At 36.2% G+C, this 12,647-nt stretch overlaps 1 protein-coding gene across 3 annotated transcripts in view; it reads left to right on the plus strand.

Annotated features, from left to right (window-relative positions):
• The window catches only part of MCTP1 (multiple C2 domains, transmembrane 1), a 435,421-nt gene that overhangs the window by 198,331 nt on the left and 224,443 nt on the right, over positions 1-12,647 (plus strand). For all 3 annotated transcript variants that reach the window (XM_004678130.2, XM_012721941.1, XM_012721942.1), the window contains exon 3: positions 4,423-4,565. In XM_004678130.2, coding sequence (XP_004678187.1) covers positions 4,423-4,565 — 143 coding nt within the window. The remainder of the gene's footprint in view (positions 1-4,422; positions 4,566-12,647) is intronic.

The following is a 12,647-nucleotide window of genomic DNA, read 5'->3' on the forward strand; positions in this document are numbered from 1 at the left end:
AGGCTCCATGATAACTAACAACAAACTTAGCTGTGCCAGATTTCCTGCACACAGAGAAACTTTGCCTACTGACCCTGAGCCAGAGTTCTGGGGTCTGTGCCCCCACAAGTATGCTTGTGGGTACAGAAGATGGAATTCTCCTTGCATCCACTTATCCACCAAACTTCATAGATACTCAAGTCTGATTTAGTAGTTGCATATAACATATATGAAGGTCACTTATAGTAACTCCATTTTCCAAGTTCATGCAAAGACTTGCAGGTAATTGTTATGCTGTGTTATATATAGGGAATAATGACAAGGAAAAACTGTATATATTCAGTACAGACACAACCACTGTGGATCTAACTATACAGTATATTCCTATTATTGGTTGGTTGAATCATGGTTATGTAATTGGTGAATATCAAAAGCCAAATGTGTTTGGTTATCTGGTCTTCTCAATACACCTGTTGGAGGGCATTATAAACCTCCAACAAAAAGTGAGGAAGAAAGTCTAAGCTAAGCAGAAAGTCTTATTAGGAAAGGGAGAAAGAAAAAGAGAAGGCACTTCCATATTCACAGGAGGGCAGGAGAGCTGCTGAGGACATGATTTTTAATGCAGAAACAAGGTACCCATTTTGAAGATTTTTAATTATTACTGAAAACAGATTTATATAAAGACATACTCTAGAGGCTTTCCTGTGGCCTGAGTCTGATCCCAAGCCAGGTAGCTGACCCACATGGTACAGCAGACCTCACCTGTCTCACCTGCTGCTCCCATTGGTAGTGCATTTCAGCAGATCCGCCTGTTCTACACCCCACTCTGTCTCTGTGATTCCTTTCACCCCTTTACCTTTGCCTTACACCCCAGTTGTACTGTGCAAAAATAAATATAAAGAATCAAAACTAAAAAAAAGGAAAAAGACACACTCTATTGATCTGACTGTTTTGAACATCGCTATATGTACAGCCCTCTTTTCAGTATAAAAGACATTATTATACACTAATGTTGATTTCTACAACAAAAGTAGTTGACTTTAAATATGTGTCAAAAAGGAGCTGATACCTTCACGAAGATCCAGCTTAAATTTGAATTCTTTTTCACTATTCACAGTTAGTGCATGTTAATTTTTTTGTTATTTTCCCCCTACTTTCTCTTCTCTTCTTTTTATCTCCATCTTTCTCCTAATTCAGAAATTCAGTTTCAATTTGTGATTGTTAGCATTATTGAATGATTATAGGTTCCCAAAACAGGAGTAACTGTTGCTTTTTCATTACATCCTAGTTTTAAATAAGTTTGGCTTAAACTTATTAACCAGAAGGCAAATTTATTCTGAGAATGAAAGCCAAGAGACTCATTATGAGATGGCTCTTTACATTATATATATATTTAATGCTGTTGTAAGGGTGAGCGGCTGCCATCTTGTGTCTTTTATGGGTATTGTTGCACAAAAGGAGACCCATTCAGACACCGGCTGGAATTACATTTTATTACATCAAAAACTAACAATTACAAAAGCAATGTGTATGTTCTCCTTGGCAGTCTGACCAAAAAAATTAAAACATAATACTGAGAATGAGTATTCCTTCACATGACAAAACACTGTAAAAACTACGTAATTGCTCTTTAAATTTTAAGCAATTTGATCTTGGGGTTCAGAAATAAGCAAATGATACTCTCCAGATCTGGAATGTCATAGAATTTTTAAGTATGGACATTATAATATAAAATAAATTAATTAATAACATTTAAAAATAACTGTTGAAGTTAAACTTATATGGTAAAATAACTGGGTAAAAGAGTACTCTTGAAAGCCTTCAATTATTTTTAGTACCATCCTAGTTTCTTCTCTCACATTTTTTTTTCATTTTGTTAATACCAAAAAAAAAAAATGTTTAGTAAATGTCATGATCCTCCTAGTAATGGCCATGTACAAGTTGCTAGAAAATGCTGAAACCGGTATACAGCAGAACACAGACCTTGCAATCATTTGACATGGGTTATTGCCATCTTGCGGCTGTACGCAATATTGCAACAAACAGCAAATGAATAAATTGAACTTTTGAGTTTCTGTGAATCAACAAATTAAATTTTTTACTTGTTTTATATACTTATTGAAGGTTAACCACATCTGGCTTGAATTGATTGGAAGTCTCGTTATTGCAAATGACTTGAGTTCATTGAAAGGTGTATTACATAAAAGAATCTCCAAAACATTAAACATCCTTAATTATGAAAAAAAGTTACATTTCAGATTATTAATTCTGAAAAAAGAAAACTGAGCCCCTGTTAAGAGAAACCTCATAAATGCTGCTTGTCTTATCCTTTTGAAGAATCTCAAGCCACAACAACTTATCTAAATATTATAGAAAATGAATCTAGTTAATTTAGTTCTAATCAGCATTTTTTAACTGTCCGGGACTCCCTGATTATAAAATACAAGCTACTGGACTCTCCCTGGTAGCGCAACGGGTTAAAGCACCGAATTATGAAGCTCTTCAAAGCCACTGTAGCATGAGTTTGATCCTCCACCAGGGAGCTGACCCACATGGCTGGCAGACCTCTTCTGACCTGCTTGCTGCTCACCTCAGCTGTGTACTTTGTCAATCTGCCTGTTCTGCTCCCCACTCTGTCTCTGGTGAATCCTCTCACCCAGCACACCTCTGGCCTGTATCCCAGTTCTGTAAGCGTAAATAATCAAGTCTATAAAAAAAATAAATAAAACACACATGCTACTTATTAATATTACCAAAGAATAATTTGCTGGAATAATGCTGGAAAAACAATTTCAAACATAAAAGTGAGTGTTTTAGACATAAATCATATACTGAATCTGAATTAAAAGATGAATGTCTCTAGTTCCCTATGTTGGAGTCAAGTGCTGAACATCTTGAGCTACTAGCATTTGATGCACAATGACATTTCAGTAAATGACAGCCCACAGGTACAACAGCGGGCCCCTTTATATAACCTAGCTGGACAGGAGGCTGCACCGTTGGTGAAAGTACACACTGATATTTGCACAACCAGAGCACCTAACTGTGCTCCTCTCAGAACTTCTCATTATTAGGAAATGCATGATATATTAAGAATTCTATATCGCTAAAGGTTGCCTAAATTTAGAATGTAAAAACAGTTAGGAACTCCTTTAAAAGAAAAGCTTGTGTAAAGAATTATTTCCTGAGAATGAAGATTATCACATGCTGGAAAGATTTGCTTAAGATGACATTGATTCATCTTCTCTAGGATTCCTTAATTATAGTATGGGGTCATTCAGGGCCCTTCCTGGTGGCACAACAGATTAAAGCACCACACTATGAAGCTATCACAGCCACTGTGGCTCTGAGTTCGATCCCCAGCCAGGGTGGTGACCTTCATGGTGCAGCAGACCTCTTATCTCGGCTACTGCTCTTTCAGCAGTATATTTTAGTAGATCTGATTGTTTTGTTCCTCACTCTGTCTCTGGTAAATTTTCTCACTACCCACACCTCTGGCCTGTGCCCAGGTCTGTGTGTATAAATATATAAATATTTAAAAAATAAAATAATTGTATAGGGTCATTCAGTAAAGATTGCCCTCACTCATCCGTCAATATCAGAAATGACATAATATACAGATATTACCAGTTATATATATGTGTGTGTATGTGTGTGTATATACATATATTATACATATATATACACACATATATACACACACATATGTATAATATATGTATATACACACACACACATTACATATGTAAAGGTCTTCAATCTTTCAGGTAGAGTTCAACAACCTTAGTTGGAATCTTAACTCCATCTCTTGTGAGCTGTGTATTCGTGATCAGATTATTTGACAGTGCTGGTTTTCTTTATCATCATACCTTAGAAGGTGTTAAGAGATATTATGAAATATCCCCATTATTATTTAATAAGCATTTTAAGGTGTCTCTACTGGATGACATCCATCTCTACTTAATGTTCTAAAACTGAAACTGCTGAGATACTGAAACCCCAGTTTGAGATTTTTCTCTCCGTAAGCTCATTAGGCTAGTGTACAATTTTAACAGCATATAGAAGCCTAAATTTATTTAAACCAGTCAAGTTCATTGATCATCATTTTAAGTCAGCAAGATGAAACCAGGAGGGATGCCAGATCAATCTCTATCATTTATAACACCAACTAAATTAAATATGTAACATGCAATATTTTTTTAAACCAGGTTAAGTTTATAATATTAAAATAAGAATATGTAGTAACAGTAATAATAATAATTTTCTGTCACTTTAATGTTTTAAGGAAAACTTTTGGAAAAAATATATGATTCTTATTTTCCCACGTGAAAAGCTTCATTCCCCTTTCTTTCCTTTAAATACTTTCTGATATTTAAATGAGCTATGCGCTGTTTTCATAGAAAAAACTTGATTAACATGGATCAATCTGTATCTCTTTAACAGGAACAAGCGATCCATACGTGAAGTTTAAAATTGGAAGAAAAGAAGTTTTTAGAAGCAGAATAATACACAAGAACCTCAATCCTGTGTGGGATGAGAAAGCTTGCATTCTTGTTGAACATCTTAGGGAGCCACTGTATATAAAGGTGGGCCATTTATTTATTCCTCCTAATTCAGGCCGGTTGGAAACTCTGCTTGATATTTTAATCATGTCTCTCTATGTGATGAGATTTTTCAGTGGAGATATATTCTACGATGCACAACTCTAAGCTGTGATAGAAATGAGATAGGGGAGGGTAACTATTGGGAGATTTTTTTTCGGGACATTTCTTTGTTAGTCATTTATGAGGGCTAGGAAGTTCATCTACTCCTTCTACATGAAGTTGACTGATTTGGTAAACATTGGAAACATGTAAAAACAAATCTATATAGCTAAAAGGAAAGCAAAAAACAGAAAAACAGAATCCAGTCTTTAAGAACCACTTCAGTGAATGCAAACTAAATTCTTTACTCAAAAGTCAAGAAGTGTAAAATGATAATGAGGGGAGAAAATGTTCCTGTATCTATTGCATGACCAAATTGAGGGGGGAAATGTCTTTCCTTTCATGCGATATAATTTCTTAAAGAAGCAAAACTTAAGAAAGCATTTAATTTATAACCTTACTCCTTGTTTTATTTTAATACCTGACTTGTTTTGAATTTGCACCTCTTGATTTTTTTTACATTATATTTACTGAGATGCTGTTGGTTTAGATCAAAGTATAAATCTTAAGGATCTCGTTTTACTCCTCTACAATTGTACATTATTCACCATACCTATAACTAAAGCTGCAGTAATCCTCCATTAGATACCCCCTTTTTTCTACCCCACTAGATCCTCCTTCTGGGAGTTTCATCATTATTCTTGTTGGCACCTGTATTCCCACAACCATTTTCTATTTTACCACAATAACAAATACCCTTCCTCTTCTGTGAATATCACAACTAGCACATGAGACAAAAATCTCTTAAAATCAGATTCAATAATCAGTGGGGCTTCCTGCTTCTCCTCCAATTTTCATATATATTATGTCCAGTTGTTTTTCTTCTCCAAGAAAGGAAAAAGTTAGTCAAAATATTACCAAAATTTTGGCAAGACAGTTTATAAGACTGATGAAAAAAAAAATCTGAAATATATGGTAGGTATTTCTAGATATTATTACAGGCAGAGTAGCTCCATATAAACAGAAGAAATCCTCTCCCATGGACATCTGCTAAAGTAAATGAGGTAGGTACAACTAGTGAAGTTGGTTTTAATAAATAATATGTAACTATACTAGAGTTCTTGTTGTGACAGTTACCATAGACAGCCCTTCTACCTAAAGAAAGACCTTTGTGGTCAGAGATATTTCTCCCCTGCTCCTCCATAAATGAAAGGGGAAAAAGGAAATGACTTTATGGTAAAAACTAACATAGGGACTGGAGAAGGAATATGACAGTGGATATAAGGATGTTTTATTTCTGTGAAAGTTTAGAAAAGATGAGTTAGAGCAACTGCAGGATAAAGAAAATGGGTAGAAAAGAGAAGCAGGTGTTTAAAAAAGATAGCACCGAACCTTTGGATCCCTCTTATTGAAGAGAAACTATGAAAGGGAAATTTAATTTCACTTACTTTTGCTGTGGATCTGTTTCTTTAATGGGAAATTACTCTGTGACAGAACCATGTGGATCTTGGGTTTTTGAAAGGTACCAAATTATCTTTTCCAAACCACCTTAGATATTGATTGGGTCCTTTTGCTATTCTCTTGTTCTCAATAATGAATATTCATCTATGTAGAAATCTGAATATCAGTATGCATATGTATATATAAATATATATATGTATATATATATATATATACACATATATATTTTAGTGTGAAAGAACTGTCATAGAATTTGTGTACAGAGAAGGGAGGATAGTTTCCCAATAAAAGACCCAAAGTAATCCATCCCTTCATGGGTAAATGCTAACCCAAACAGGGTTGGACCAAAGCAAGGCAGCTGAGGTTTGAAAGCCTGCCGCAAGTCTGAGGCATCTTCTGACAAGGAATCAAAGGAAAAAGGGGTTTGAAGCGGGTCCCAGAAACCTGGGACAAAAGAAACAAAATCACAATACAAATCAGGATAATAGCTGCTATTGTCAGCCTCATGTGTCTCTCACCTACATGTCTTTCAAGTGTTTCTAAAGGTTTTTCCTCCATGTACCCCCTGCGAAGTCCCCCAAGTCTTTGGCCAAGGTCAAAGCTGAGAAACATGGGAGTCCAGTTTTTCCATCTGTCTCTCCAGTGCTCACCTGCTTTCTGTGCTCTACATTTACTTGACAACTCAGCTCTGCCCTTCATTAAGTGAGATAGGGAACATGGAACCTTCTTTTCACAGAGATGTCTGTTACAGTCTTCCTTTTTTTCATTTTCCCTAACCATTTCTATGGTGGCAAAGATCTGGGGGTACAGCCTTAAGACACAGTCTTTTGTGGAGTTATAATGTGTTCAAAGAAATAATAATCAGCTACTAGGCAGGATCCATGGGTAGTCAGTATGGAAAAGTCCTCCATTTCTGGAAAACGATTCATCAATCCAAGCCCAAAGGGGAAAAAAAAGGATACATTCTCCAAACAAGTAGAAAAGTATCAGAAAAAAACTCAGAAAGAGAAAAATACTTGAAAGTAGTTCTACTGTTATAATCATTTTCTTTCTACCTTCATCCCAATTTTATCCAATAGCACATCATGATGAGTTTGTAAATGTAATCTAATTCCAAACTATTTTTCAAAATGTGTATTTCATCTTTTTAAAAACTATTTTTAACTAAAGTAAAATTATTTTAAATGAGGGTACCCCATCAGGTATTACCACCACAGTTCACCCACCACCAACTCACCTGTTCTCCATGACCATAGACCATCATGCTTCCTTCCTCTTCCTTCTTTTCCCTCTACCATCCTCTTCTCCCCTGGGTGCTTCAGTTCTGCAGTCGCCTATCAAGGGTTAGTTTTTCACCTTGTCCTAGTCTGACTATTAATTTAGTTACTAATATGTATTCCACATATCAATGATATCATTCAGTATTTACTTTTTCCTTCTGACTTATTTCACCTAGTCAAAATGTGTATTTGAAGATGAATATCTTATAGATTCTAAAATAAAAATCTGAAGTCCATGGGAAAAAAAGGTAGCAAAAATGTTTGAGTTTGAGAGAGCAAGAATACACACACACACTCACACTCGCACACATATACTCGTAAAGTATAAATGAAGACAGCATGGTGCATGCAAGTTTAAAAGGGTATTAAATTAGGAAAGAAATGAAAAGAGATCTCAAGAATTGTTTTGTTTGTTGTTTCACTTACTTTGAGTTTTTCTGTAGCCACAGCTTAACTTCTACCACACAGAAGCAGGGACATAGTGAATTATTAAAAAAAAAAAAAATTGCTTTCACTTTTTTATACTTCTCCGCTAGAAAAAAATGATTAAATGAAATAGAAATCACTCTGGCTTCTCAATGGGAACACACACATGAAATGACACATTGCATTTTTATGTAATAATTTATATTTTAATATGCTTTCATATTTTAAAATTGGTTTTCATAGTCTGTAAAAAACATAGGACTTCTATTGAGAAAATCTCTTTTAGCTTTTTTTTTGGTAATTTGCAGTTTTTGCCTACCATGGTCACAAAGACCCACAGAAAAAATATAGATGGAAATGATATTTTAACTTAGCAGAATTTCATGAAAATTACATCATTTCAGTGTTTCTACATGGCCCTGTGTCATTGACTTCCATTATTTTGATAGGCTACCCACATCCTCTGTGATGGAGATTAATCTTGCCTGAAAACTTTCATAGGGGCTAACCATTTCTATAGTGACAGGTAATATGAAAATGCATCCAGGAACTAGATGGTTAGAAATTATTAAGGTTACAACCCTCCATATTAAAGGAAAAAAAGAAGCCCAATGCATACACTATATTCTGAATTCTATCATGGAAATGCTACCAAAGGAATCAAAATTCAGTTCTGAGTCAAGATAATAAAATCATGCTGAAGTTTTGAGTACTTGTACCATTTCTTAGCAAAAGCAGATTCTGGCCCCTACCTCCAAATCTTGGAACTGTCATTTAAAATACTACATAAAAAAAATAAGTACAAATGCTCTTTCCAGATGGTCAGAATTCATAGAGCTTCTAATTTTATTGAAAAAGAGTAGTCTTTTCCCTCTGACTGACTTCACAGTCAGGGCAGGTGAACACAAAGCTGGGGGAGTAGCTTGAGAAATGCTTCCAATGAGCTAGGAGCTGGGAACTAAAGTGCAGTATTGTTAGTCAAGGCGAGAGCCCTGGAGCCTGCCTGTCTCCACTGGGAGGATCTGGCACACATCCTAAGTGCTGGGATAAATTCATAATCCATTTCAGTTTTATTGAATTCAGATTCCCACTTGTCATTTCACTGACACTGTTACCGGGGGGTGCACAGAACACTCAGAGTTACAGTGTAAGGCGTAGAAGTAATATAAAAAGAGAACTGTCTGTGTAAATTGTTGTTCATTTGGCCTCATATGAAGTAGAGATCTGGGTGTTAAATTTAAATGCTTTTCTAAGTGATAGACCAATTTCAGTAATCAAGAAAATGATCCTGTTCTGTTTGGAAGATTGTTATTTGAACCAAATCAGCAGTTCCTTAAATATCTCAGATACCCAAGCTTAAGATGCAAAATTGAAAAAGTGCTTTCTGGATGACATTGTTGCCTTCTTCATAATTGTTTCTCAGTAGGCTTCAAAAACACGAAAAGAAAATAATGTATCAGTGATCATCAGTCCTTTTTGTGCATCAGAATTATTCATAGGGTTTTTTTTTTTTAGGTAATATTGGTTTACAACCCTCTGTGGTCTTCAGGGGTACAACATCACATCTCAACAACTGTGAATTTTGGTCACCCACAGCCAAGGTCTCGGCTTTACTCACTCTCATCCAATAACCTCCCAATACCCTTTTCCTGCCTCCCCGCTCACCCTCTCCCCTGTTGGTAACTACCATACCTCTTGGATTCTTAGTTCATTTGCTTTATTTCTTTATAGTCTGTATACATGTGAAATTAGTTATAAAGAGACTAGAGAGGATGTAAGTGAAATCACCCATAAAGAAAATAGATCTCCAAGGGTCTCCCTCTAAGACTCTATTTCAGAAACTCCATGATAGAATCCAGGCCTCTGTATTTTTAATCTATTACAATAGATTACTCAGATATACTACTTGGGCAGGGAGTTAATTTTCTAATTCTTAAAAATGGAAACTAAATTGTTGGAATAGAAATGTGTTTGTAGCCCTACAACACAGAGAACCAAACAAAATTATTTCAGAGTTAGAAGTATTGTCTTAAATGTTTTGTTTTACCTGGTACACAAATACTTCATAAATGCATAAATAAAGAACCTCAACCATTTTAGGAAAAAATCAAGGGCAAAAAGAAGCAAAGAAACAAAACAATAGGATGGTCTTTGCTTTAAGGTTATAGGCAAAGCACACATGAGATTACTGATTCTCAGATGAAGTCTGCAGTCACTTCTTCATCACAATAATGACTTTAATTGAACACTGTGCTAAGTGCCAGCCAGGCCCACATTATCTCATGCAAACCTCTCACTAACCCTAGGAGTAACTGTTGTGCATCTCAATTTTGCAAGTGAATGAGACTCAGAGAGACTTGCTAATTCTCCACAAGGGAAAGCCTTTGCTTCTACTTTCTACCAAAATGACTAATTTCAATGACCACAGTTAGGTTTTGCATTGACCATTGTTTTACTGATAATCTATGATTAGAGTTAATTATTCTTTTAAAGTGAAATGGTTATTTTGAAGCTTTCTGGGATGAAAAAAAGGCACAGTTTCTGAATAGGATCTTATATTGGTGACCATGTTGTATGCCCTGAGTGTCTTTCTTATTGTTTTGTCCCAACTTCTGTGACCAGCCTCAAGAAAGGAAGGTGGGAGGCAGAAAGGCTGAGCAAGTAGTTTATTGCTCCGGGACAATAGCTGAGATGGCCCCTAGGGTGGGGTCCTCAGCTACTGCCAACTCAGTAAGGGGGAAAGGTCTCTTATATAGATTTAAACTCAGATTCCAAAGGGGGTGACTCATCGCTGTGCCCTTTGATGTGAGGCCTGTTAGCTGTCACCTTCAGCTAGTCCTATCCCTGATGCAAGGTCCCTGTTAATTGGATGCAAGGCCCAGTTTGTTACTGCCTTATCACCTTTGGATGCAAGGCCTGATTTATTACTGCCCTTATCCAGTCCCTAGTAAATCTCCACATTTGGTCACTCCCAACACCCAACACTTATACTCTTCACTCCATTCAAATCTTCCCTCTGTCATTGTCATCCTCAGCATCTGGAATAAGCAGCATTTCTCATCATGCCTGTGCACTGAGATTTCTCTCCATGGCACTTATCACCCATTCACATGCATTTGTTTATTTTCTGCACACACCCCCTCCCCCTACTAAGTTTGTTCACCTCCATGTTTTCAGTACCTAGACCAGCATTTTGCAAACTGTAACAGTTTACTAGATATTTTTCCAAAAAATGAATGGAAAAAAATATAAATCATTTCAACTGTCAAATTTAAAATCCCCTTATGTCCTAATGACCTAACCACAGTTCAATCACTTGACCTAACATTCATTTTGAAGCGTGTGTGAGTTGGGTTTCCATTACTTGTATCCTAAAACATTTTTATTGATACAATCTTTAAGGCTATTTTTCTTTTTGTTTAAGATTTACTTATTTATGCATACAAGAGCTGGGGTACAGGCCAGAGGTGTAGGGGGGTGAGAAGATTCACCAGAGACAGAGTGGGGAGCAAAACAGGCAGATCAATAAAGTACATTGCTGAGTGGGAGCAGTGGGTAGGACAGGAGAGGTCAGTCTTGTCAGGTGGGTCACTTCCTTAGCCGTGAATCAAACTTGTGCTACAGTGACTGTGGATAGCTTCATAGTGCTGCACTTTAACCTGTTGCCACCAGGGAGGGCCCTTTAATGCAATTTTTCTTGGTAGACAAATGAATGAAGATTCTAAGAAAAATTATTGCTTAGAACACAACATATATTATTCTGGACTCACATAAAAATGAAGAGTAGTATTTTCTGAGTCCTGAGCAACTTTACCTAATTTTACCACTATTTTCAACACATGGATTAGAGGGTTTGGAAGCAAGAAACCCATCTAAATAGTTCATATTTAAATTCCTGGTACTTTATCCAAAGTGAATGCTTATGTTTTATTTGTTAGACATAAATGTGCTCTGTTTTTGAAATTCAACACAACAAGATTTGTATCTGATCTCCTTTTAGCCCTGAGATTTTGGGAAGTGTAGCATATACATTTTAACCTTCTGGAAGAAGAACTAAATTCTTCTCCAAAGAGTAAACAGATAACTAATAGGCACATGGAAAAATGATCACTATCACTTATCATCAAGGAACTGTAAATCAAATCACAGAGAGACACTACCTCACACCTATGAGAAAGGGCCTTACAGAAAAGACCAGAAACAACAAGTGCTGACAAGCATGTGGAAGAAGGGGAATTCTCCTACACTAATGGTAGGAATGTGGATTAATCCAGCCCTTATGGAAAACAATATAGAGGTGTCTCCAAAGACTAAAAACAGATCTGCCATACAACAGAGTAATTCTACTTCTAGGCATCTTCCTGAATATTTCAAAAACATTAATTCAAAGAGAAAACTGGCACTGCTATGTTTACTGCAGCACTACTTATAATATCCAAATAATGGAAACAACCTAAGTGCCCAATACAGATGAGTGGATCAATAAATTGTCATATAGAGACACAAAGGAATATTACTCAGTGATCAAAAAGACAAACTCATGCCATTTGAGGCAACATGTATGGAGCTGGAAGCGATAATGTTAAGTGAAATAAGTCAGAGGGAGAAAGAATGGTGTCATTACTATGTGGAATATAGAGAAACCAAACTAAGGGTCAGGTAAAGAAGAGCTCAAAAACTAACCCTTGAAAGCTGACTATAGAACTAAAGCATCCAGAGACTGGAGAGGTGGAAGGGGGTGAGAACAAAGAGAGAAGGAAACACAATGAGTTATGGTGAGGAGGCTATGGGTGATTTGATGGTGTTGCACCATGGTGGTGATACCTGAGGGAGGAAATAGTAACCTCTCTTTTAATAA

This window comes from Condylura cristata, unplaced genomic scaffold (genome assembly GCF_000260355.1).
Source record: "Condylura cristata isolate star-nosed mole 26May11 unplaced genomic scaffold, ConCri1.0 scaffold00007, whole genome shotgun sequence".
NCBI classification, from domain to species: Eukaryota; Metazoa; Chordata; class Mammalia; order Eulipotyphla; family Talpidae; genus Condylura; species Condylura cristata.